The sequence below is a fragment of the Mus caroli genome, unplaced genomic scaffold (genome assembly GCF_978045245.1).
Source record: "Mus caroli unplaced genomic scaffold, Mus_caroli_1 scaffold_7, whole genome shotgun sequence".
In the NCBI taxonomy this organism is placed as follows: domain Eukaryota; kingdom Metazoa; phylum Chordata; class Mammalia; order Rodentia; family Muridae; genus Mus; species Mus caroli.
Genome location: NW_028227262.1, coordinates 40,139,196 through 40,165,691, shown reverse-complemented (window position 1 = coordinate 40,165,691; position 26,496 = coordinate 40,139,196). Strand labels below are relative to the sequence as shown.

The following is a 26,496-nucleotide window of genomic DNA, read 5'->3' as shown; positions in this document are numbered from 1 at the left end:
TGAACTTCGTCCTACAAGGTCACACTTCCTAATCTTTCCCAATTAGTCTACCAATTGGGGTCAAGTATTGAAACACACGAGCCTGGGGTGTGGGGGCTATTTTCATTCAAGCCACCTGGGTCTAGAGGCTGCAGTTCACGTGTGTACTTGTGTTTGTGCCAGTGTGTAGGCAGGCCAAATGTCAACTTTAGTGTCTTTACTCAGGAGCCATCCACCTTCTTATTTGAGACAGGTCTCTCACTGGCTTAAGGCTTGCTGAGTTGGCTAGGCTCACAAGCACCAAGGGCTTCCCTGTCACTGCCTCCCCACTGCCTCCCCTGTACGGAGATAGCAAGTCTACACCACCACACAGGATTTTTTTTTTTAACATGGGTTCTGGTGATCAAACTCAGGCTTACACAGGAAGCATGTTAACAACTGAGCCATCTCCCTAGTGTAAAAAATACCAATTTAACTCTAAGTTTCCAATCATGGGTGGCTGGGGCAATACTATGGCCTCCATCTAAAATGAAATGATGCAACAATACATTCACATTGTTCACTTATAATGCCTGAGATGGCACAACATGCCATTTCTATTAGCTCTTACAATTATCGAAGCATGGGCACAATGGCAAAGAGAGAGAGAGAGTTCTAGAGACAGTGGCATAGGTGTTGTGTGCTCTGAGAAGTTGTTTCAGAGGGAACATAGGATAATCAGATGACAGACAGGACAGATGGATGGAAAGAAAAGATATTAGTTCCTCAGAATGTGTGACTATCTGTTTCTTTTTGTTCTGTCCTTTGATCATTCCACAAACAACACATCTTTAACAAAGACCATTTTCAAGGAAGACTCAAGTTGAACAATTGCTATTTTTAATACATTAGCTAAGGAGGCCAGGACAGCTATCATAGTCACTTAGAGTTTTGTTTTGTTTTGTTTTGTTTTGTTTTGTTTTGTTTTGTTTTAGCAAGACATACCATTTGGTGTGTATGGGATAAGGAAGAGTGGCTGAACAAACAGGTGAAGGCTAGGGGAAGAGGCTAGGGTGCTATCAAAAGGATGGCTCACTTGGGGTTAGGGTTAGGACAGGCTCACGAGTCTCCTGCTAGAGGAAGCAAAATGGATGTGCTCAGAACATAAGACATGGTATATACTGACAGCATCCCTTAGAGGTAGGGCAGGAAGCTAGATCAAAAGCTGGTCAAACAGTCAGTGAGGAGTAGGGGCAATAGACTGAGTCCACAAACAGGAGATACTTGCTTCAGAGGCAGTGAATGTTAAAGAGGAGAGCGAGTAGGTTGAAGTGGACTGTTGGCCTGTTCAGATTTTTAGAACTTGGGTGTGTAAGAGGTTCTGTGGTGTCAACTGGACTATGATCATCTCTCGTTTCTCCAAACCCCTCTCTCTAAACCTCCATCCAGAGTCAGTTATGCTCTGCTACCCTGTGAGGGACTCTCACCCACAGGGTCAGAACTCAGGGGAAACCTGGCCGATTGAATGTTGAGGGTTCTTGAGAAAGCTGGAGGTTCTCTGTCCGTGTTGGTGACCTCCCTTATCTGATTGTGAAGGAGTTGGCTTACACTGGCCTGCAGATTAGCTGGCAGGATGTCTGTGTGCCTGGTGCCAAGGGAACTAGAGAAGCAGAAGATGGTTTCCCCAAGTGTATTCAGAGTCTTCTCTCCAGCTTTTCTGTCAGCCTGTTAATGGAGATGGATTTCCAGGCAGGGGGTGTATGTTCACATACAAATGTATTATCTAGTAGGTAAGTCAGGGCCCCTTCAATAGTAGGTGTCAGGAAACCTACACTAGCTGAAGCAGAGTGGAAATGCATTGGTTCATTTTGACATAGAAAGCAAGAGCCTGGCTTCAGGTATAGCTGAATATGGGGGCTTAAGCAGTGGCATGAGGGCCCAATTCTTTTGTCCCTTAGTTTGGCTCTGTGTCTACTGAATATTTATGATTTTATGACCCATGGTGGGGTAAGAAGAGGACAGTAGCCCTAAACTCATATTCCCTTCAGGTTCAAGGTAAGTAGAAAAAAACAAAATTGTCTTTTGCTATAATCCCGGGGGGGGGGGGATGCCTCCTGGGTTTTATTGGCTCATTTGGTCACATGACAATTCTTGAACAATTATTATATCCAGAAGAATATAATGTTGTGATTGGCCGGATGAAGCTCCTTCCCGTCCTCGGGAACTGGTTCTTGAAAAGGGGTGGATCCCCCATGGGAAGGTCAGAAATCGTTCCCTGAAAGAAGTACAGGACAAAGAGCTCATCCTGGCAAAACCCTATTTTTGTTTCTTAAGAAAATGTTCATCTTACTTGTGACTGCAGAAGCAAAGAAAGTTGAGACGTGTCCACTTCTCATTAAGCTCAGCCCCTGTAGTGTCTGGAATGGAGCCAGCTTAGATAACGAGCTTTAAGCATGCTGATCACAGAGTTCACAGAGAGGGGTGACTTGTGTATCTGACTGACTCATATAAGAATGTTAGAAATGGTTCATTTCGAAAACCATCATTTCAGTATGTGTTAATTTTGTTTTTGCCGTACACAAGTGCTGCTTGATTGCTGGTACACTTGAAATGATTTGACTACCGTGTAATTTGTATTATGCCTGAAAAGCAAAGTACTGGAATGACTTAGAGTCACAGGACAGTTCTGAGAGACCTTGGTGGGCACTCGCTGCTAAGGCTCCTCTCAGGTTCTCACGCCTAGTTGAGCATGGTCTCTGTCATCTGACTCTTCCCACCACCTTCTGTTCTCAGGTCTGCAATAAAATCATCTTCCTGATGAGCTTTGTGGGCAACTGTGGGACCTTCACCAGAGGCTACCGGGCCATGGTTCTGGATGTGGAGTTCCTCTATCATTTGCTGTATCTACTCATCTGTGCCATGGGCCTCTTCGTACATGAATTCTTCTATAGCTTGCTGGTGAGTACCAGGGGTTCACATCTGGAGAACTGTGTCATCTCTTATCACAGACCCCCCACCTTCTAATCACAGCTACTGGGCCTGGTCCTATAATATAAAACTCCAACTGCATCTGGTCTTGGGAGGATCTGAGAGGAAAATGACATAGGAAACAGGGCAGCTCCAGGGAACCTGGCAGTGCAGGATCTCATCATGTCCTGTATGTGGCACATCTGTAGTTTCCACTCATAGAAGAGGTGCCTCTGCAGTTCAGATGTTTCCTACATATGTGTCCATTTCTCTCACTCGGGAAGCACTTGCCAAGAGGCATATGTTTGACACTGTCACCTACAGTCCTCTGGGATCTGTTTCTCAAGGCAAACATGCCAGGACCAAAGTAAGAGCAACTTGCAAAGCCTCAAGACCCAGGACAGTGAGCTTGCTAAGTAAAAGTGATTTTGTTCCCATAGAGCCAAGTTGTTAAGACCTTGACAGTTAGTGAGTTGGTTCTGTCCCTTTCTGGGGAGCAGATTAAGTTACAAACCAAATAATGATTTTCTGTGCCAAAGTCAAAAGAAACCTAGATCTATAAAATTGGGGATAAGAAATTTCAGGGCACCTACATAACATGGCAAGAAGCATAAACTTTTATGGTGCAAACACAAGAAATATAAAAATATGAAGATCAAAAAAAAAAAAAAATACCCAAGGCCTCAAAATAAGAGGGGGTAGGGAAATGGAAGGAAAGGAAAGGAATGAAAGGATTTAGACAATAGGGATCGTGAAACGTCCTTAAGGAAAACCGACGTATGGTTTCTAAGCTGCTTTTGTCTGTCTCGTTTCCTTCCTTCCTTACAAGTTGAGAAGGTTTTCCTTGCAGGGATACTGTATGGATCACATGTAACTGTTCATGTCAGCATCCTAAGCAAGCATAGCCACGGGACAGCTCCCTAGTCTTATCTTTATCATCCTCTGTTCTCCATGCCACAAAAAAAAAAAAAAAAAAAGATAAAGAATTCACCAGGATTAGCTCATTCCATTAGTGAGAGATGTTGGCGGGCTAAACGGAATGGATTATTTTCTCTAGTTTCAGAATCTGGCTGGCTGTACTTTGAACTTTTAAGCAAAGGGGTGGCAGGATGTACTTGTGAGTGCTATTATGTGGCCTATTTTGGTCATTCTGCATCAGAAATCTTTAGAGCCATTCTGGAGCCTATTCTGGAACTGTTCTGTATCGTGCATGAACATCCCTGGACAGAAGTTAGCACGTGAGTCAAGGAGACCTACATCCACCAGTGCACTCTCCCTGGGGAGAGTGGCAGAGGTCAGGGATTGTCTCTTGTGTCCCTGAGTGTGTGTTTGTTTGTTTTGTTTTGAGGTAGGATCTCTCCCTTTGTGCCCTTTGACCTGTGCCCTCTCCCCCTGCTGGGTGTGGCTTTCCTTGCTGCTCTCCTTCCTGTTGATCTTGCTTCCTTTCTTCTTCATTTCCATTCTGCTTCTTTGTTTTTTTGAGTTATTTTTTGGAGGTAGCCAGGGCCTTTCCTAAATGCAAGGGACAGTGTGAGGTGAGACCCACACTCCTTACCTCACAGCCTTCCCATCAATGAGACAGAGGCAAACCGGTAGCAGCTAACTCTCTGCTCCCACACTCTCACCCACCTTTTGAGGGAGATGATGTCTTCAGGTCGCAGCTGAGGACCGTGACGCATGGTGCAGTTAAGTAACTTGTGTCCTGAATCACACAGTCACTTGATCTTCCAGACCCAAATGTCATTCCTCCCAATCATGGGCAGGCCATACCTCTGTGAGAGCAGCGTCCCATGCTGCAGTTCACACCTGGGCTTCCAGAGCCCTCCTGTCACGGAAGCACAGTGCTGTCAGTCTAGATCAGGGTGAAAGCCACTCTCGTGTGCATCCAGGGGCTTCCTGAGCCTTGACTTGCCTGTGGGATCCTGTTCTTGTCCAAAGAAGTACTGATTGTGTCTGATGAGAACTCAAAACCCAATACTCCCACAAAGAAAGAAAGCCTCCCATGTTCAAAACAAACCTGAGTTTTCAGAGAGAGAGACAGAGAGAGAGAGACTGACTTCCTACAGAGAAATCTAGAGGAGTCCCCTGGGTGATCAGAGCTCCTTTGGCTTTAGCTATCTAGGAGGAAGGAACAGTAATCCCTTGGCCTAAGGTTATGGCCCCCAGGAAGCATCTGGACCTGGCCTCAAGCCTGCATTCCAGTTGTATTCTTAAGAAAATATTAACAGCGGAGATGAAAATGTACAAAGTTCCTAAACAGCAGCTGACAGGATGAGGGCCCCAGATGGTCACTGAACGCAGAGACAGGTTCATCCCTGAGTGCTGAGCGAAGGCAAGCTCATTAGAACGCCCACACTCTCTGAGTTTAACCTGTCGCCTGAGAAAGGTTAAACAGCACACTCATTCCTGGTCTGGTGGCCATAGGGACACAGTGGGTCTAAATTGCTAGTAATTGCAAATATAAATTGAGACAGCATACTTGATGGCTATAGGCAGTACTCTTCTATTATAACAGGAATTACAGATTTCTGTTTCTGGAAATTAGTCAGAAAGCCCTAAGTAGACAGATGTGTATACAAGCATATCCAGAGGTATTCATCACAGAAGCACTGATAAGACAATTGAAAACATGTTGACTAGTCACAAACATGATACTGGCTATGTTAAGTGTATGTGTTTCTAAATAACACTAGGAGATCATTTTGACATGACATGAAATGTCCAGGAGTGGCTATAAGTCAGTATTATGGTATTTATTAATAATATCTATACATTCCATTTTTAAAAGGAATAATATGTGGATGTCTATAGATGATGGAATGGAATTATTAGGTTTTTTCCTTTATATTCTATCTTTTCCAAGGTCAATTTTTACTTAGAAAAAATATTTTTTCTAAGTAAAAATATAGAATATATTTATATATATTATAAGTAAAAATATAGAATATATGCTATATTTTATTGTTTAAATTTTAAAATTATTTTCTAAACACCGTAAGAGGGTCTTTCCTGGTTTGACCTGTTGATTCGGCGCCTCCTGCTCACAGAAGACAAGTACCCTTTGTTCACTGTGTGATTTGCTCTTAGGACTTCAGACTGAGTTGCTAGGAAATATTTAACCAATGTTAAAGCAACACAGCCTTTTACTTTCTTTTGTGGGTTAAATGCCACATCCTTGCTTCCTTTGAAGGATCCTACTTTGCCCAGTACCCTCTAGGAAACTGGTTTCAGGATACAGATGGGAGAAAAGCTAATTGGCCAGAAAATGGCCTCAGATATACAGTACTAAACTGGAAGACATTGAAGAGACCAGCTCTGTGCACTCATTTTACAGATGAGGAGATGGAGGTCCACAGAGGCTCATTCGGCATCTCGCTGTAATTCAAAAGCAAAGTGGAGAGCCCACCTGCTTTCCCCATAACCATCTTCACTGTGCAGTTAGCTAAAGCCACAATGAAGACCAAGCCTTTCAGAGCTGCCTAGACATGGGAACAGAGGCAACATTAATTAAAACACAAACAAACAACACTAGCCTTCAGCCAGGTTGGGCAGCATGTGCCTATAACACTAGATGATTAAGAAGCTGAAGCTGAGGCAGGAGAGTTAAAAGTTTGCTGCCAGTGTGGGCAACATAAAGAGACCTCCATCTTAAAAATAATACTCAAAGTTTCTAACTAAGTCCAAGAGTTACTCCAGAGCTTTCCCCTAGTGGCTCCCCAGCCAAACAGTTGCCTGTACTTCATGGAAATCTCTCTACCTGTCATCCTCTAATGTCCATGTGTACCTTCAGGGATCCTGCCTTTCTCATGAAGCCCACTTCCTGCAAGCTAGGGGTTAGGACTGACCTATGAACCCAGTGTGGCCTTTAGGGGTCATTCCTATACTAGGGGAGGAGGATAAAGGGTAAGGCTTCCTGGTATGTCTCCACTATGGACATCCTTCAACCACACTGTGTGGCTTTGCTCCAGTGTCTTCATCAGGAAGCTGGTGATTACCAGTTACTGTACTTGCACAGTATGTATGTATGCCTGTGTGCTAAGCACTGTATATATAATGATTGATTAGTCTTCTTGTTAACTCTCCATCTTGGGGTCTGCATATGTGGAAACTGAGACTAGGGACTAGGGACAGAACAAAGCCCAGGATCCCACTGGCTCTCAGTAACTGAGCTGAGATATGGACCTCAGCAGTCCAGAGATCTTGCAGCTTGTACCAGCTAAGTGGTTCTCAACCCTCCTAATGCTGAGACCCTTTAATACAGGTTGTGGTGACCCCTCCAGCTATAAAATTATTTTTGTTGCTATCTCATAACTGAAATTGTGAATCATAATGTAAATATTACTGGAGATAGAAGCTTGCCAAAGGGTCATGAGAACCCTTTGAAAACCATTACAACATGCCTGCCTTTCACAACTAGATAATGGCCTTCCTAGAGGCAGACAGATACCAGAGTTCCTAGCCCTTTGGAGAAGCTCAGAAATTAGATGCTAAATGGATGGGTTCCAAGACCCTCGGTACTTTCTTCCGCCTCGCTCTCTGAAACTCCTATTTCTATTTCTGGAACCTCTAACCTGTTTTGTGTGTGGTTTGAAGTTGGTACTGATTGCCACCCCCTCTTCTGTGTTTATTTTTCTTCCTTTTTACCATCCTAGTTCTCACTGTGAAGACAGGCAACATGTTACGTGTTAAAATTATAGAATGATTCTGAGTTTCCAGGAGAGTAAATGATGCTGATATAAACCAAATCCCTTAACAACTCTTCTATCGTCTTGTTTTTTGAAGCTTTTTGATTTAGTGTACAGAGAGGAGACTTTGCTTAATGTCATTAAAAGTGTCACCCGCAATGGACGGTCCATCATCTTGACAGCGGTCCTGGCTCTGATCCTGGTTTACCTGTTCTCGATTGTGGGCTATCTGTTCTTCAAGGATGACTTTATCTTGGAAGTAGATAGGTTGCCCAATGAAACAGCTGTCCCAGGTGGGTTTGGGGTCCTCTTGTCTTTTTCAGCGTTAACACAATTATAACCAGACTAGAGTAAATACGTGACCTTAGCAGGCAACTGTGTCTCTAACACCAGAATACAAAGTATGAACACAAATGTCATTGTCATGTTATTCAAAGGGTAATGCTGAATACTGTGTTTCGAGGGCCAGTGACCACAAAGCCACATGTGTTCACACACACTCTGATCCAAACTCTCAAGAGGCCGAGATTGGTGTAGAAGCCAGCCTGGGCCACATATAGCAAGGTTCCGTCTCAAAAATACACAGAAAAGGGCTAACTTACTAATGCCATATTTTCAACCAGCACAACTTTTTCACAAAGCATTTTGACTGTATAAAGTGAAAGTATCCCCTTGAACCTACTTCTGGTAACTTCTGGGGAAAACCTGCTGAGTGTGTGCAAAAGCAGACATGTCTAGGAAAATGTTCACTGCAATTTGAAGTTGGGAGCAATCCAAATATAACAGGGCACTGCACTGGACGATGGCCCACATCTGTGGGGTGGAGTACCCCACACAGAGAGTGCATCCTTATAAGCCTTTATGGACAAACACTGATAACATGAGAAAATACAGAATAATAGTAGTAAGATCATACCTTAAATTAAGACTTATATCACTGTATTGTTTTGTGTTTGGAGCTTTGTGAGACAGAGCATCTTATAGCCCAGGCTGAAACTCACCATGTAGCCAGAGAAGACTTTGAGCTCCTCCTCTTCCTGCCTCTACCACCCACGTACTAGGATTACATCCATACATATACCACACTTGGGTATCTGTATATTTAATGTAGAAAGACAAGCACCCCACATTGTTTGAGGTGGCTATCCTTGAAACTTTATTTAAAAAAAAAAGTGTGAATTTTACAGTGACCTCCTGTATATAACAAAACTGGAAGTGATTTCCTGTTGGTAAATGATAAACAGCGACCAATTGCTTTGGTCATTTTTAGATGATGCCAAAGCATTCTTTCCCAGAAGAGCTGTCAGTCCTTAATGAAAAGTACCTGGTTACAAGGAGTCAGGCTGCCTGAATCCTGGGGACAAACTAGACCTTCTATGCCACACCAAGCTTGGCCGCCTTCTCCCGCAACTGTGCAACTTGCTGTAAAAGTTCATTCAACCTTCAGTTGACACCAAGTGGCACTTAGTATCACCTACCTTCTTATTCTAAACTGAGCCAGCTTGGGCCTTGGGGTTCCATTCATGCCCAAGTTCCAGATCTTGATGGAATCTGTACACCCAGTAGTATTTGTCTTCGAGTTTGAGCTGTTTGTCTTTAAAGCCGGAGAGGTGCTATTTAAGTGTGATACTGTTAGTAAGCCTACAGAACTTGACATTTCTGGCTTTTTTCCCATCCAGCTCACCAAATAAGAGTGTAAATTGCATCTGTGCTTTGAATTTATATGCAGTATTGGAGGGTGTTATTTATGTAAAGGGTTGTTTAATCAGCCGTGAACTAGGGACTTCAAACATTTTAACCATATGCTGCCAGATTGTTCGTCAAAACTCCCTTCTCTATCCCAGAAACTGGCGAGAGTTTGGCCAACGATTTCCTGTACTCTGATGTGTGCAGGGTAGAGACGGGGGAGAACTGCACCTCTCCTGCACCCAAAGAAGGTAGGACCACATGGCCACCAGCCCCAGGTGACTATCAGACACCTTCAGTGAAGTGCGTGAGGCAGGTGGTATTGGAAGCAGATTAAAGAAAGCCGAACTACTGCTTAGGAGTGAGGCTAACAACGAAAGGGAGAAGTTAGTTGGGATTGTGGGGATGAACAGAAAAGGAAGCCACATATGATGAAGCAAGCTACTGACTTGAGGCAGCCAATATTTGAGTGGAGACAGCATGGGAGGGGAGGATGGTGGAGTAAACGAGAGTTCACATAACCAAATGCTGCTTCAGTAAGGGTGCCATTCAGAAGACTGGCAGCCAGCAGAGTATTGTGGTAAAGGTGCTGCGACTCAAACTAAGGACTCTCAGGCTAAGGAGGGGAGAAAGGCATTCAGTGATAAAAGTCCTTCAGAGAGATAACAGGCATGTGCAAGGAGAGCAGCAAGAGATGGTTCCAGAAAAGGACCGGTCTCTATGGATCTGTGTCAGGCTAAGCAAGTGAAAGTTACAGAGCCCCAGAAGCTGCTGGACTGTACCTCAGTGGGAGAGCACTTGCCTAATCTGTGTGAGGTCCTGCCAGGAGTACAAAATCAATAGATAAGAGAGATCTTTAGCAGCCCAGTGAGAAGGTAGCAAGACAGGCTGCAAAGTGGGATAAACGGCCTCTAATGGGAAGCCAAAGACCTGTTTCTGTCCTCTGAGCATACCCAGTGGGTACCTGGCAGAAACCTCACCTGAGAAGCAAGATGCCTTGTTCCCAGCCTAGGCCAAAGACTATTCTGTTTGTAGGTAGGACTATAGTGTAACATGGTCAAACAATAGGAGATATCTGAAGCTCCATAGAGGAAGGACAGTAGTGGCTTAGCTTGAGAAGTTTTCAGTTAAAGGTTTAAAGTGGGAACAGCCCTGTTTGACTCCCGACAGCACATATCTGACTCGCAACTGCTTAATTTTATTCCATGGGCTGCCAGCTGGAGAGATGGCATTTGGGAAGCATCACTGGGGAATCACAGTGTTTCTTTCCCCTCTCCTGTCTTAACTGTGTTATTACTCGCCCTGCTCACAGAGCTGCTCCCTGCAGAAGAAACAGAACAGGATAAGGAACACACGTGTGAGACCCTGCTCATGTGCATCGTCACTGTTCTGAGTCACGGGCTGCGGAGTGGGGGAGGGGTAGGAGACGTGCTCAGGAAGCCATCCAAAGAGGTAAACCGATCTCAAGGGAAAAAGAGGGGGCACAGGGGCTTGTGGGGGCAGGCAGCGGGGGTGCTCGGTGGTGATGCTGAGTGTAAGCTGTCAGGTCTGGAACATGAGCTGGGAGTGTGACAAGCCATTGTGCAGAACCCAGCCAGAGTCCCTTCCCTCAAGACCCCACTAAGGCATGTTGAGGCCCCAGGGCAACTCCTTAGACACAGGTTTGTCTAATATTAGGTCTGGCCAACATACTGACAGAATCTTCCTAGTTGTGTTTCCCACAGCCGTTGAAGCACTCCCAGTATAGAGCCAGGGGATTAAAAGGAGACTTGGTTGGGAGTTTTAAAGTTTGATGCTCAGTGTAAGTCCTGTCAAAGTGGACAGCTGTCCAGCTGGAGCTGGACTCTGACCTCTGAAGAGCAAAGGGCAGTGCGGGCCCTGCCTGAGAGCACCATCTCTCATCTCCAGGAGCCTCTGTTTGCTGCAAGGGTGATCTACGACCTCCTCTTCTTCTTCATGGTCATCATCATCGTCCTGAACCTGATTTTTGGGGTCATCATCGACACCTTTGCTGACCTGAGGAGTGAGAAGCAAAAGAAGGAGGAGATCTTAAAAACCACGTGCTTCATCTGCGGTGAGTGTCTGTCCCACTGGGGCAGGCCACAGGCCACTGGCCAGCGTGGCTGAGCACATGGCCACGTGGCAATGGAGTGGGTACATAACAGACACTGCACTGAGGCAGTCACATTGTGCAGTCCCATCCCTGCCCTCTCTTGGCAAACAGCAGGCTTCTATGTGGCTTCCCCCACCCACCCACCCAGGAAGTATCTCGAAAGCCAATAAACTCTGTGCAGTAGTTACTGGTTTGCCTTTCGGAATTAAGTTCTAAAGAGTAGAAATGTCGCCACACGTGTAAGAAAAAAAAGTATCTCGCGTCATCCTGAAAGTCCCCTGGTCCAGTCCTGAGTAGACTAGGAAGGAAAGTTGTTATCCAGCAACAGCCTGAAAATGTCTTCTCCACTGGCAGGATCAGGCTGCAATGGAAAATTCCATTAGAGCTGGACACAGCAGCACCCATCTGTAATCAGAACACTTGGGAAGCTGAGGCAGGACGATTGCTGTGAGGTCAATGCCAACTTGGACCTGAGCTATCTAGTAAAAACCTTTCTCAACGACAAGAGAGAGAGGAGGGCTGGAGAGATAGCACAGAGGTTAAGTGCATGCTCTGTTCCTGCACATAACCCAGATTCAACTCCCAGCGCCCATGTCAAGCAATGGCTCACATCACCCTGGAACTCAAGTCTCCGGTCTCCATAGGCACCTGCACTCAGATACACATATATGCAGGCAACACTAATGGACTCAGTAGGTTGTATTTATATACATATGCATATGCTCACCATGAGTTTGAGGGGGCACACGGATGGTATAATTGTATTTTAATCCAAGCACTCAGGAAGCAGAGGCAGATAGATCTCTGACTTTGAGGCCAACTTGGTCTACATAGCTAGTTCCAGGACAGCCAAGGGTACATGGTGAGACCCTATCTCAAGAAATAGGTAGATAGGTAGGTAGGTAGGTAGATAGATAGATAGATAGATAGATAGATAGATAGATAGATAGATAGATAGATAGATTTTTTGTTTTATTTTTTAAAAGAAAGAAAGAGGTCTCTTACAGTCAGGTGAAAATTAAAGGCTTGGACTAGGTACATCAGCCCTTGCTTCTGGACCAGCCTCAGCTGCTGACTGGCCATGCACCTGCGCTCAGTCATTTACATTCACCGAGCCATCTTCTCCACCTGTAACGTGGGTGGTGTCCCCGTGCACCTCTCTGCATCCCTGTGAGAATTAGGAGTGAGGACTTGGATAAGCTCCTGACATAGCCACTCCCACCCCCAACCCCTTCACGCTGCAGGCTAAGTAGGAACTGCTGCAGGAAACAAGTGCTCACACCTGCAATTTCAACACTCAGGAGGAGGCTGGGCCAGGAGGACTATGGGTTTGAGGCCAGCCTTTGCTACATGACACCCTGTCTCAAAAACCAAAATAAAAATAGTTTCATGAGGTACCAAAAAAGTCTCTAAAAGTATTACTATAGGAAAATGTATGTAAATGCAAACTAATCATGTGGGAATCTGGAAGCTGAGTAATCATATCAGGATTATTCAGAATATGGTTACTAAATTTATGAATTCCTTCCCAATATGGATACTAAAAAAGGGAAACTTTGTTTTAAACATCTAAATTCTTTAATTTTTAGCCTCTTTAAGACCTAGTTTTTAAGCTTTTTATTTTGCTGTAATTTTAGTGACAGAAAAGTCATAGAATTAGTACAAAGAGTTGCTCCCAGCTCCTAAGATTCCCCTAATTTTAATTTTAATACTGGCTTCCCTTTCCTTTACTTTCTACACACACACACACACACACACACACACACACACACACACACAGTTTTTCTGAACCGATTCAGTGTCAGTGGCTGACACGATGCCCTGTTGATCTTCAACATTTCAGTATGTATTTGCTGCTGGCAAGAACATTCTCTTACATGATTGCAGTATAGTTGCTGGGAAATTTAAGACAAGGCTATCTGTCTATCTAATTTTAAAAACTCACCCTTCATTCCACTAGTGCCTTTAGAAAGTCCCAGGCCATGTGACATCCTACATTTGGGCTCCTCTTAACTCCATGGGCTTTTTTTTTTTTTTTAATTTAAAGATTTGTTTATTTGTGTATAGGAGTGCTTGATCCACATGTTTGTCTGTACACCAGAAAGGGCATCAGACTCTATTACAGATGGTTGTGAGCTACCACATGGTTGCTGAGAATTCAACTCATGACCTCTGGAGAAACAGCCAGTGTTCTTCACCACTGAGCCATCTCTTCAGCCCCTCCACAGGCATTTGTGAAGGACATAAGGCACTTGTTTAGTAGGAAATCCTTTGATTTGAGTTTCTCTGAAGGTCCCTTCTAGTAGAGCTAAGCTTATACATTTGTATACGAATATTGAAGACATATTTTCTCACCGTCTCAGTATGCCACACCAGGGAAACATTAAGCCATAGCTTAAAGTATACAGCTGCCGATACTCACTCTGTTCTCTTGGATAAGGACATATTTGGTATGTTTCTCACTTGGAAACCTTGTAAGTAACCTTGGTGTTCCTCCCTTTGCACATTCAGCCCCAGCTTTAGTATCCCCTAATGATTCTTGCCTCAGAAATTATTTCCCATATTTATTTATTCAGTTCATTAAGTTTGGCATAACATCTTACCTTAATTTTGAGTTAGCGTAAGCTGGCCTTGAACTTGTGGTCCTCCTGCCTCAGCCTCCCAACTATGGTGATGTGCCATTGTATCAGGTTCTGCCTTGATGCTCATTTTCCCTTGGGTTTGGCCAGTGAGAACCCTTCAGGCTGCCTTTTGTGTTTTGTCCTGTCATAATTTTTTTTTGTACTGTATATTTTTCTGGCAGCTTAAGAATTTCCAGTCTCCAACCTTTGCCTTCTCCGATCCAGCCATACAATCAGCCATTTCTTAAGTTGTTCATAGTGAAATAGGCATTTAGTAGGCAACATCTAAGTGTTCATTCCTATTGATGACCACTGTTCCAGGTTTAGGCTGTAGATCTATGGGCTGGTGTGTATGTATGCCTTTGTGTGTGCATAGAAAGACATGGAGACGGATCCACCTACATCTGTTCCTCTAGTTTCATATAGATAACAAAAAGATGGCTACCTCTAATTCTACCTCAGCATTGCCGTGTCTATATCATTGTCCTTACTCTGTATATTTGTGCTCCCTTCTTTTAATGTGAGGAATCCAAACCCTACTAATGGCCTGAAATATATTTCCTTTACTCAATTCTAATTTCATAATGGCTAGCCCAGGCCTCTACAAAATACAGTTATCAACCAGCATCTGAAATTGGTTTAAAGTTCTTTTTTGTCATGTCCACACTTTGGCATTTACCTGGGACAAGGGAGTTTAAAATCACGGATGTCCTCCAGGGCCTGAGCCTATCCTCATGTTCTTCCCCTAGAAGCTGGAAGGCAGGTTTCCCATGCACCCGTGAGGCAGCCAAGGCACCTGGCCTTCAGTAGAAAGCAGGATTTTCAGACCCTAGGATCTGCACATGGTATTACCTATCTGTAAATCCAGCACTTGGGAGTTTGAAGCAGAAGTACCAGGAGTTCAAAGTTACCCCCTGGCTACATAGTGAGTTTAAGGCCAGCCTGGGCTACATGAGACCCTGTTTTAAAACAAAACATTAATATCAAATAAAACCTGGTAAGTCAGACTCCCTGCCTGTGCCCTCCTACCATGATGAAAGTGGGTTTTAAGGCCAAAAGACTCCAACACTGCCTTCAGATTAATCAAGACAACAAGCTATGCTGACTTTGCTGTATCATGGTGGCTCATGGGGTGTTCTGTCTCTCATTTAGGCTTGGAAAGGGACAAGTTTGACAATAAGACTGTCACCTTTGAAGAGCACATCAAGGAAGAACACAACATGTGGCACTATCTGTGCTTCATCGTGCTGGTGAAAGTGAAGGACTCCACAGAGTACACGGGGCCTGAGAGTTACGTGGCAGAGATGATCAGGGTAAGAAGGGGCCCCAAAGCAAGGCAGCCCCGGCAGCCTCGGCTCTGCCTTTCTGGTTCAATGTTTCTGGCACCTGTAGAGGAGCCACATACCAAAAACCTATGGGCTGAGACCTCAGTACTCTGTGCACCTCTGTTCCCTGAGGTTCAACTGGCGCCAGCTCTGCCCACCGGTTCTCAAGGAAGGGAGGCTGAGACTTTGGGAAAATGGACTCAGGGCTGCCTTATCTTATCTCAAACTCCACCTCCCAGCTTAGTATCTGTCTCAGTCTACCTCTCCTTGGTATTCCACATTGTTTTTGTTTGTTTAACGTCTCCAGTCCCACTAAAATTGGTCCTTTAAATACCCCATAATTAATATGTATAGTTTTCAGCATGACTTGTTTCTCTGGGCTCAGCCTTCTAGGAGCTCTGCTGATTATATGGAAGGGATCACATGAGGGAGTCTAAGCTCCAGGTTAACCTTCCTGCTGATGGGAAGTGTATATTTCTGTGTCCCAGCAAGGCAGAGAGTTAGCTGCTGTAGGTTTTCTAGATAACTCTTCTCTCACAGGGCTTTGAGGAATCATAAGACGTGTGCTATGAGAGTCCCCAGCCAGCTGCCCTTTATAACACATGCTTTCCAAATTTGTTAGAATGTGCAGGGCAGGGGCGGGGGAGGGTGTGGAAAAGCGAAGAAGCATGGACTGTCAAAGCAGGGTGATGAACCTGGGCTCACTCAGGAGTGGGCTCCACGATTGTTGCCCTCCTCCCAGTGGCCAGGAACCAGTGTGCTCCAACTGACCATGAGTTTCCCTAACCAAGCTCTGCTGTGGTTTCTGTGTGTAAGACTTTCAGGCCTAGAAACATGTTCATATCACGTCTGTCCCAGTAAGCAGCAGCACCCATGCTAGCAAGGGGTAGTGAACTGTACTGCGTGCGGTGCCACAGTCGTGTGGTAATACTTCCTGCACCCCCCAGTCCTACCAGCTCGAAGGCTTCCTGGAGAGGGAACTACCATATGTATCTTGAATCCTTAGGGTTTGTATCAGGTGCTCGGTTCATGGCTGTGACCAGATACCAGATGAGAAGCGGCTTCAGGGAGGCGTGAAGGCAGGAGTGAGAGGCATCTGCTCACACCGCCCACAGTGTGAGTGCTGCTTCTCGGCTGCTCTCTCATTTGCCTTCAGCCTGGGACCCCAGCCCATGGAACAGTGCCACTCACATTTAGGATGGGTGTTCCCACCTCAGCTAACCAAGTCTAGGCCCTCCCTCCCAGAGGCATGTCTCCTAAGTGACCTTAGATCCTCTCAAGGTGAATGACCGTCTGTATTAACCACAAGTTACATGTTTCCCAAATTTCAGTTCACTTAGAACTCTTCTTAGTATTATTCTGACTCAGCACTCACTTCAAGGATTCCCTGGGGTGCCAATCTGCGAATCACCCTTTGCGTAGTAAGAATCTAACAGAAAAGGCAAAACACTTTGACTTAATCAGTTACCATCCAAGGGCTGGGAGACAAGGCTCAGTGGGCAAAATGCTTGCTGGGCTGAGTTTCTGAGTCCAGGTTGAAATCCCTGGTGACTATGGAAAAGCCAAACCTGGTGTCACAAGTCTATAAATGCAGACAGACAGATCCCTGAAGCTCACTAGGCAGCCAGTCTAGGTAACCAGCGAGGCTTCCAGAGTAGGGCCTAGTTGGAGGAAGTAGGTCATTGGGAGTGTAGAGTGTGGCAAGATGGCTCAGTGGGGAAAGTCACATGCTGCCAAGCCTGATGACGTGAGTTTAATTCCTCAGACCAACATGATGGAAAGAAAACTGATTCATATGCCATGTGCATACACAAGATAACTAACTAATTAAATATAACAAATATATATAAAGTAATAAAGTTAATGTAATAGGTAAATAACTTATTTACATATAATACTTATTACTTATGTTTATAATATAAACATAACAATTAAAATCAATAAAGATGATAAATAAATGAATTTTTTAAAGTAGGATATGAGGTTAAGAAGAACACTTGCTACCCTTACCTGTAATTCCAGTACCAGGGGATTTAATGTCCACTTCTGGCCTCCACGGGCACCAGTTGGGTGCTCATACAGACATGCAGGCAAAACATTCATACACATAGAAAGGAAGAAAAAGAAAACTTTTTTTAGAGGGCAGAGAGCAATAGAAGGTGCTTGATGTCAGCCTCTGGCCTGTCCGTGCACACATGGGTGAGTCACGCACACACACATGCACACACAGCAACGAGACTGGTTATGTGACTGCTGAGGAGAAATACTGCCGACCCCCACTGTACGTAGCTCTCACCACGTATAAAGCTCTTCCATATCTGGCATTCTGTTTGGTCACTGTAACTACTTGCTTGCAACAGGGAATGGTCTGGGGTAAGGGAAGAGATTAGCAGAGCATGCTTCTGGAAAGGATCTGGAGGGAGGGAACGTAAGGGGAGAGGAGCCAGAGAGGAGCAGCGAGCAAAAGACGCCATCAAGAGCAAGTGTCCTGTCCTGAGAGGGAACGTAAGGGAAGAGGAGCCAGAGAGGAGCAGCGAGCAAAGAACACGCCATCAAGAGCAAGGGTTGTGCAGTTTTTCTTTTAGTCACTGTAACAAATGCCCGACACAAACAACCAAAGAAGGAAAGGGCTATCACTCACTTCTTGGAGGCAGAGGCCCGAAAGAGATATCATCCTTTAAAGGCAGATTCTGGGCCAGGAAGATGGCTCAGTGAGTGGAGTGCTTATTGTGCAACCATGAGAACGTTAAGTTCAGATCCCAGCACCCACATCAAAAGCCAGGCTTAGTGGCACATGCTTGTGACCCCCTGCCCCCCCACGCGCACACACACTGATAGGAGGGAGCACAGAGACAGGCATATATCCTAGAGCTTGTTAGCTTGGTGGACTAAACAAGTGATGAGCAGCGAGAGACCCTGGCTCAGAAAACAATGTGGAAAGCAATGGAGGGAAAGAGCTGTTTTCATTTCCTTTCTGCTTTTGTGATAAAACACTGACCAAGAGGAAAGGGCCATTTGGTTCTTGCTTTCAGATCACAGCCCGTCATTGGGGAATTAAGGGCAGGAACTTGAAAGAGAAACCATGGAGGAATACTGCTTGCTGTATTCCGCACAGGCTCATACTTAACTGGCTCTCTTACAGCCCAGGACTACCAGCCCAGAGGATGGTACTGCCCACAGTGGGCCGGGACCTCCTACATAAATTAGTAATAAAAAGAAATGCCTCATAGACATGCCCATAGGCAAACTGGACCTGAGCAGTTCCTCAATTGAGACTTCCTTCTCAGATGACTCTAGGCTGTGCCAAAGTTGACAAAGCTCTGACAACACCCAGTGGCCACCTTCAGCCTCCATGTGTACATGCCCACGTATAGGAGCACATACACTGGGGCAACACAGAGAAAAACAAAGAAGGGTGGTGGGGAGAGGGAGAAGAAAAACAGACAAACCAAAACATACAGTGAAATTCCCAATGATCTACTTCCTCCAAGTAGGCCCTTCTTCTGGAAGTTTCTATAACCTTCAAATAATGCCATCAAAGTTGTAAACTGATCTTTGGATTAATCCATTGATTAAGGCAACACTCATGTACAGTCACCTCTCAATGATATAATATTGCAGTTGAAGGCCAAGCCTTTACCACGGAAATCTTTGGGTGATACTTCATGAATATTAAGACAGGGATAGATGCAGATGAAAGTAACGCTGGGGTCGGTGCCTGCCCACACAGCTTTAGAAGGTTTTAGGCAGGGTTTCAGAAATCAGTTTCTGTAGCACTTTTATGGGAGATGGCTGGCAGGGTGCTGGTGAGACCTGGTCAGATGGGAGCAGACTTCTGTATGGGGGTAGGTAAGCAGAGAGTGTCAGAGCCAGTTCCCATCAGGGCATGACACCCTAATAAACATCAGTTCTCTGAGTCTATTCCTCCAGTGGTTGACACTGGCAAACAAGTCCATGTTTCATCAGCCCGCACAGTGCCATGAACCTAACCATAGGTATGTGTGGTGACCTGGACTTTTCTCCTCTCTAAAGTGTCTGGCTGTGTCATATCTTTAAATCTTTCCAGGGCTGATTGTGAAGCTCTGTTAATCAGCTTACATTATACTCATAGAAAAGTCTGGTGCCCTTTGGAGCTTCCGTCTCAGTCATGGAGACTTACTGAAGTCTTGTGAGCAGTCACTTGACTGGGATTAAGAGCAGAGTGACCCCTTGCCTGCCACACAGCCTGATCAGAGTCCTCTGCATTCAATGCTCTGAGAACCTGAGCATTCATTCTGCTTCCTGTCTGTACCATGTTTGATTGGCTAAGATGTCTTGTCAGAAAGCAGGAAAATCTAGAGCATTAAAGGGTTCTTAACTCTGAATGTCAGCACTGCTGGGGAGCGGGATGTTTTGTGCTTATACAAGAGGCACAGAAGAGTATTAGAGCCACTGGCCAAAAGGCAGAGCCTTTTGCCTATGATCTTTTTTCTTTAGTGGTGATTCAACTTGGTGCCACATGAATCCCTGACAGAAACTTAGCCATAGCAGGAGAGGACCTGAGTGTGGTTCAGCCTAAGCACTCAAGGCTGTCAGGCTCCTAGGCACATTCAGCTGCACTGCTGCAGGTCACGTGCCCGTGTTGTAACAACCATGAGCTCATGCTATGTGGAAGCTGTTACTGTCAGGAAGAGGCCTCCCAGACCTCTCCTCCTCACTGATTCTGGGCAGGAAACTAGGCTGTGTGGCAAGACAAGCCTTGGAGACTGCTGTCACTGCAGGTGAAGGACAGAAAGGGGACAGCCATCAGGGAGGGAAGCTAAAGGCCAGCAGTGCTCACCCCTCCTAGACACTTCATGTCTTTGACAAAGGCTCTTTAGTGGCATGCGACCCTGAGGAAGGACAGCATTTGCCTGATGGGGGAAGAGGATGTTTAAATCCTCCACTGCTCTCCTTAGTCTATCAGTTAAGATTCTGTCACATCTGCTGCAGGCCATGCAGGAGACCAAGTGGGAAGCCTCAGGTAGGTAAAAGAGCTCAGAAGGTAAAAGAGCTCTCTGGTACCTTGAGGACAGCGCCTTTCAGGCAGAGGCATCAGGCCTAGAATATGGGCCTCCACTCCCAAAGCTAGCGTCTGGCTGGTGATTTAGGAAGAGAGCCTACAGGCCATGGATGGGGAGGATGGGGAGTTGCCTAAGTACTGAGCATTTGCCTGCATTCACGTCCCAAAGGCATATGTCCCTTATGGTAATGGCCAACCTGTATAAAAAAAAACGTGACAGCCAGGTATGTGGTGGCTCAGACCTGTAATGCAAGCCCTCAGGATGTGGAGACAAGATTTCAGGAGTTTGAGGACAGGCTCAATAGGTTAGCGTATCACCTTCCCTAGTTCAGTCAAGAAATGGCCCTCAGTCAAGGTAACAAGGTTCTTCCTCTCCGTCAAGGACAGTTGTGCTTTTCTGCTCTCCCTAGGGGGAAACGAAGGAAACTATCTTTTAGTTGAGAAATTCCCAGCCATTCACCCACAAGTTAAATTTCACATAAGTACAATATGACCTGCATCCTCAGCTCTCTCCTTTTGGTCATCCCTTGTCTTGTTTCATCAGTTGCTTTTCCCACAGAGCCCATTCCTACCCAGGGACAGGGTGTGGGGACAGAAGATCCTGGTCTGAGTGCCAGCTCTGCTCTTTCATAGGCATGAAATCCCCAGCCAAGTCATAGGACATCAGTAACCCATTGACCATCTGGGACTTCTACAAATTCAGGTTCATGCTACCTCATACACCCATCTGGGACTAGACAGATAAGACCCAGAGTGTGGCAGGAGGGTGTGGAGAGCAACAGCTGGTGGGCAAGCCTAAGCACAGCAGCCAGCAAACGGGAAGGCCACATGGTGACAGAAGAGCTTCCTTGTAGTCCCATCCCTGTGGGAGGTACCTCCGCTGCCAGCTAATGGTCACCAAGCCATCTTGATTTTAATAGCATCCTATGTGGAAAAAAAACAAAACAAAACAAAACAGTATCTTCCCCTTTCTCTAGTATCAGTGGGGCTTCTGTCGATTCAGAGAAATGGTCTTAGAGTTCTGGGGTTACTCTCAGTTCACTAGTAGACCTGACCTTCGGATGCAGCCCCAATGGTAAGTGGTCTGTGACTCAGAAGTCTGGAGAAACTTGCTTTCTTCTGTTCCCTGGCTCCGGCTCCTATAATACATGTGCAGCTTAATATATAGAAATGATGTCATCTTTGTCACAGGTAAGCTATGACTGCAGTGACCTCAGATAGCCCCTGGCAGCATAGAGATAGATAGATAGATAGATAGATAGATAGATAGATAGATAGATAGATAGATAGATAGGGCTGCCTTTTCCCATAGGTAGTAGCCTATGGGGTTTTGTTAATCTGGATCTCCGTATGTGTTTCCACAGCTATATACATGCCTTTTATATAATTTCTACACCAGTGGCTTTGTCCTGGGCCCACCAAACTGAGGATTTGTGCTTGTGTAAGGTTAAGGTGATACTATTGGGTAGGAATTCACTGTGAATTATCTGCCCAGGAGGATGTAAATACTACATAAGTGGGGACATTAACGGTAAGAGACAAAATATATGATTCCCAGAAAGATACAGTTGCCCTTTTTTCTGCTGTATTCAAGGGAGAAGCCTGAATTCTTGAATGTTAGAAGCACAAAAAAACATTAAAAGGAAAGGTGCTTTTAAAAAAAAAAATGAATGATGAATTTCTTTTCCTAATTAAACACAGATTCACTTATGTATCTTGAAATTCCACCTCATAATCTTAGCTATCCCTCCCCCCCCCCAAGAAGTGTTTCTGAGTGAACTTCATAGAAAGTGGGGTGACTCGATAGAATATCCTGGGCTATTCTGAGTGCCGCTCCTCCATGGTAGCATGTGATAGACAGGCTATTTCTATCCTGCCGATGAAATGAGCCAATTCAAACCAGATTAGATCGTGTAGGCAGGATTATTGGGAAGCTGCTCTCAGGTGAGTTCACTGGCCCCAAGAGGGGGCGGGGGAGGGGGGAGAGAACGAAGGAACATGAGAACAAAATAACTGGATTATATAGGAAGAACCTCTGGGGAAAGGGCAGCTCAGCCTCTGGGCTGGAAAATTCAAGGTTGCCAGCTGGGTGTGCCAAATAAGGACTGAAGGATGCTGGGAGAACCTGGAGGCCAGATCTGCTTTGATATGTAAAATATGCACCTCGGTGCGGTAAGCCAAAAATCAGGGTCACCCAGGACCCAGCAGTGGCTAAGAATGTGTTTCCCCAGGTGACCTGAACAGCGGCTAGAGTACACTGGCAACAGCAGGGCTGATTGGATAGCGGTTGCCTGTCCTAGGTTATCATTAATCACCCTCCATGCAGCATCTCGCCCATTCTATACCTAGCAGGATATAAACAGTTCACCAATGAGAACTCAGCTGGGTAAAGCAGCCTCTGCAGGGTCACACAGCTGGACCAGAGCTGCTGGGCCCCAGTTCAGCCTCAGGTGGCCCCACCCATACATCTAGGTTCCCTTGCAAGTGGGTGGGGGTTGGGGGCAGCCTGTGCACCTGCACAGGGCCCTCGGCCTTGGGCCCTCCTGGTCGGGAGGCTGCATGCAGCCTTTGTCATCTGGCTGCCTCATCTCCCTTGTGGTGTGGAATTAATCACTTTTTAAAAGGCAGAAAAGGCCCCGTGGGGGGTAGGAAGGAGAGCCGCTGGAAAGAGGATCTCCTGGGTAATGCTGGCTGGCTAATGCATAAATCAGCAGGCCTTGAGCTTCGTGGTTAGATGGGGTTTAATGCTCAAAGCTGTGCATAGCCAGCCTGGCTCCCAGGTGACCACCTCAAGTGCTAGAGAGTGTCCATATGACAGAAGTAGGGCAGGGAGTGTACAGCTCTGGGAAAGAATGTATCTGACATATATGATAAACACCTCTACCACCACTTACACTTGAGACACCAAAGCATAGTCCTTGATGGCCAGATCTGGTGGGGGAGAGAGGACTCTAAGGGCAAGAAGGTAGAGGAGCCATCAGAACCACCAGGCGGACCAGCTTCCACACCCAGGTGACTCAGGCCCTGCGCTTCACCCAGTGACAATCAGACCGGAGAATGTCTGCTCTGACATCCCTTAAGCCCCACGCTGACTCGCTGACTCTTTCTCACCGCTGTGAACTCTTTGTTAATCCTCTCTCAGGTAGTAGAGAGTGTCTGCCCAGCAGGGGAGGGACCCTTGCTTTGCGTTCTTGGAAAAGGCTTTCCTTAAAGAGCCTAATGCAGTCTGTATGAGAAGCTAGGTGAGAATCTTTTTATTTCTTCCTGAAAAGGTCTGTTCAAGGAAGGTTCCAAGCAAATAGATTGTGTTAACAAAGTATGCAGTACAAAAGGTCTCTGAGGGACCAAGGTGAGAAAACTGGGAAGCAAGAGGAGCGCTGGCCTCAGCCTGTTTGTCTGTAGTTGATAAGAAGACACAGGAAGTAAACAGAAAGCTACCCTTAGCAAGGTTGAGAGATCAGAATGGGGAGTAAGTGCCCGCCTCTGCGTGGGTGTCACTCCCTTCTGTCTTAAAGCAGAACTGGCCCAAGTCGTGCACTTTGCTTGACCTGAAGGAGTGCCTGTACTCTGGAGTCTGCAGACAGGCACTCTCCAGTGCAGGGACAGTGCTTCTGCCAAGGGTAGTCCAAGGACTGGCATGGAGACTCTTCATGGATAATACCTAGATAAATCAAGGTTCTGGGTGGCTGTGGAGCAAGGGCTGCCCAGCATAGGGAAATGCATCTCAAATGTCACAGCCACGGGGGTCTCCAGGAGGGAAATGAGAATGAGAGCCCATGTGAGGTATATAACTGAGAGACACAGCCTGGCAGAACATGCAGCCAGCTCCACCCTGACCTGTCTTACCTGAGTTTTGACAGACTCCGCTTTGTCCCGGCATTGGAAATGTGACAGTGACATCCCATTGCTCCATTCAAGCATACAGTTTGGACTTTGATTCTGGAAATCAAGGGAGGATGCTAGGAGGAAGGGAGTGTCTCGATAAATTCCTGGGGCAGCGATATCAGTGTTTCGGTATCCTCAGTGCCATAGCAACAACTTTGTGCCTAACCTGGGAGGCCATATGCATTGGTGAAAAGCCCTGAGCTTCCATACGGGAGGAGACAGCCTGTGCTGCCCTCTAAATACCATTCCCAGAATGCCCCCTGGAGTGAGGTGACACCATGTCCAAGTTCAAGAATATCAGGGTGAAAGAGAAGTGGAGAGGGATTTGGCCACTGCCTTCTCAGGGGCTGGAAACTGTGTGTCAGCACCATTCAGTGTACCTCCCAGCCTGCCAGCCAGCCAGCCAGGCTCTGACCCCACCCGCTGGGCTTGAGCTTGGGTTCCTGTCGGTGGCAGCTGCACAAAACATTTGCTGAGCTTATGTTTCCCCACCTAACTTCATAACATGTTCTGTCCTCTGGTGTAGAGGGGGTGGGGCCACCCCCTCCTTCCTGTGCACTTCATGGACACCTTTTTGGTGCTGGGAAGCACTTGGCATCTGGCCTGCATTTCTGCATACAGCTCTAGCATGCTCTGCATCTTCCCCAGTCTGTATGTTACAGCCTTTCTGACAGAAAGTGGAGCCCTAAAGGATCTGAGATGCTGAAGGGGAGCTGGGGGAGTGGAGCCACCTGACTGGTCTTCCAGGCCGCAGAGGGTCAGGGTCATACCAACAAAGGTTGGATAGAGCCACGGAGAAAGTGTTCACCACCCAAGAGAGCACATGCTTATATGCTTATAGTAAATATTTATATACACATCACCCAACAAGACAGAGCTAATAAACAAAAAGAAAAAAAAAAACTATACCCAGCCCCCCTCCCATTTTTTTTCATCCATCATACAGTCCACTGGGCTGCCACCCATTCAGGCAACATCTGTAATTCCTTTGCCCTGACTCTTGCATTCATTCCTAATGATTCTAAATACCAACTTTGTCTGATATAACCACTTAGTAGTATCATATTGCTACCACAGACAGTATACAGCCATATATACATATACTACACACACACATATATATATATGTATGTATGTGTATATATTTGATAAACAGGTATAAGAGATATAAAACTCAATCTGTAAAGTACTCTGAAATGGACTGTCTTTATCAAGTGCACACAATGGAAATTATTTAAGACCTGTCTTTTTATAGTGAATGCCTTCAGGGAACATGGGAAAGGGAAAAGACTTGGGTACCACCTTTCAAAGTGGTATCAGGGGAGACTCAGGCTTGTATTTAGAGACTAGGATAGGTGATTTGGAGAGGATGGGGGAGTCTGGAAAGCCTGCATCTGATATGCATTCTTCAGAGGTGGCACCATCCCTGCAAACCACTCTCAGGTCAGTAGGTACAGACCAGCTCTTCAGTTCCTTGAGAACTGTGGGCAGAAAGACTTGTAGTGTGTTCCTAGCCTGCCCTCAGAATAGCTACAAAGCAGTGATCCTGAACAAAGCTTCTCTTGAGTTTTCTGTTCAACCCAGCTGAAAGAGCTCCGGAAGCACACCATGGCACATGAGACAGCTATTAGCTGTGTGTGTGTGCTTGTATGTTGGTTCACGTGTGTTGAGACACAGTCTGTGTAGTCCTAGCTGGCCTTGAACTCACAAATATCTTCCTGTCTCTGCCTCCTAAGTGCATATGCCACCATACCTAGCTATGTGTCTGTGTCTGTTCAAAGGTGAATGAATGGAAGGACTTTCTGCTAGTTGGGGGAAAAGATTTTAGAACCTTGGTTATCAGATTAGGCATCAAAGCAAAGAAGAAAGCACTGGATTCAGTCAACCACGTCAACGTTAAAAACTTACAGAATCTAGAACGAATCAAAACTGCTGAAAATTGTCACGGTCTCCATCTCCAACTCCAGGAATGTTCTGGTCAGCTCTTAGCTGGTGGAAACTGCAAGGGAAGCTGCCTTAGCAGCAGGTCAGAAGCCAGCTTGGATGCTGGATTCCAAAAAAGGGTGACTTTTGCCAGATTGTCTCTTATTAACAGTCTCAAAGGGGGCCAGTCCTGCCTTGCCTGGCACAGGCCACTGGCCTACCTCCTTCTCCTCCCTGACCTCTGGTTTGCTCAACGTGGCAGCCTCGGGTGCCCAGGACCCAGGCGAGTCAC

The 26,496-nt window shown here is 45.9% G+C and overlaps 1 protein-coding gene across 15 annotated transcripts in view; it reads left to right on the top strand.

The window, feature by feature from the left end:
• The window catches only part of Itpr1 (inositol 1,4,5-trisphosphate receptor type 1), a 338,511-nt gene that overhangs the window by 296,213 nt on the left and 15,802 nt on the right, over nt 1-26,496 (top strand). For all 15 annotated transcript variants that reach the window (XM_029478979.2, XM_029478989.2, XM_029478987.2 and 12 more), the window contains 6 exons: nt 2,752-2,916; nt 7,708-7,903; nt 9,455-9,547; nt 10,609-10,748; nt 11,205-11,370; nt 15,183-15,343. In XM_029478979.2, coding sequence (XP_029334839.1) covers nt 2,752-2,916; nt 7,708-7,903; nt 9,455-9,547; nt 10,609-10,748; nt 11,205-11,370; nt 15,183-15,343 — 921 coding nt within the window. The remainder of the gene's footprint in view (nt 1-2,751; nt 2,917-7,707; nt 7,904-9,454; nt 9,548-10,608; nt 10,749-11,204; nt 11,371-15,182; nt 15,344-26,496) is intronic.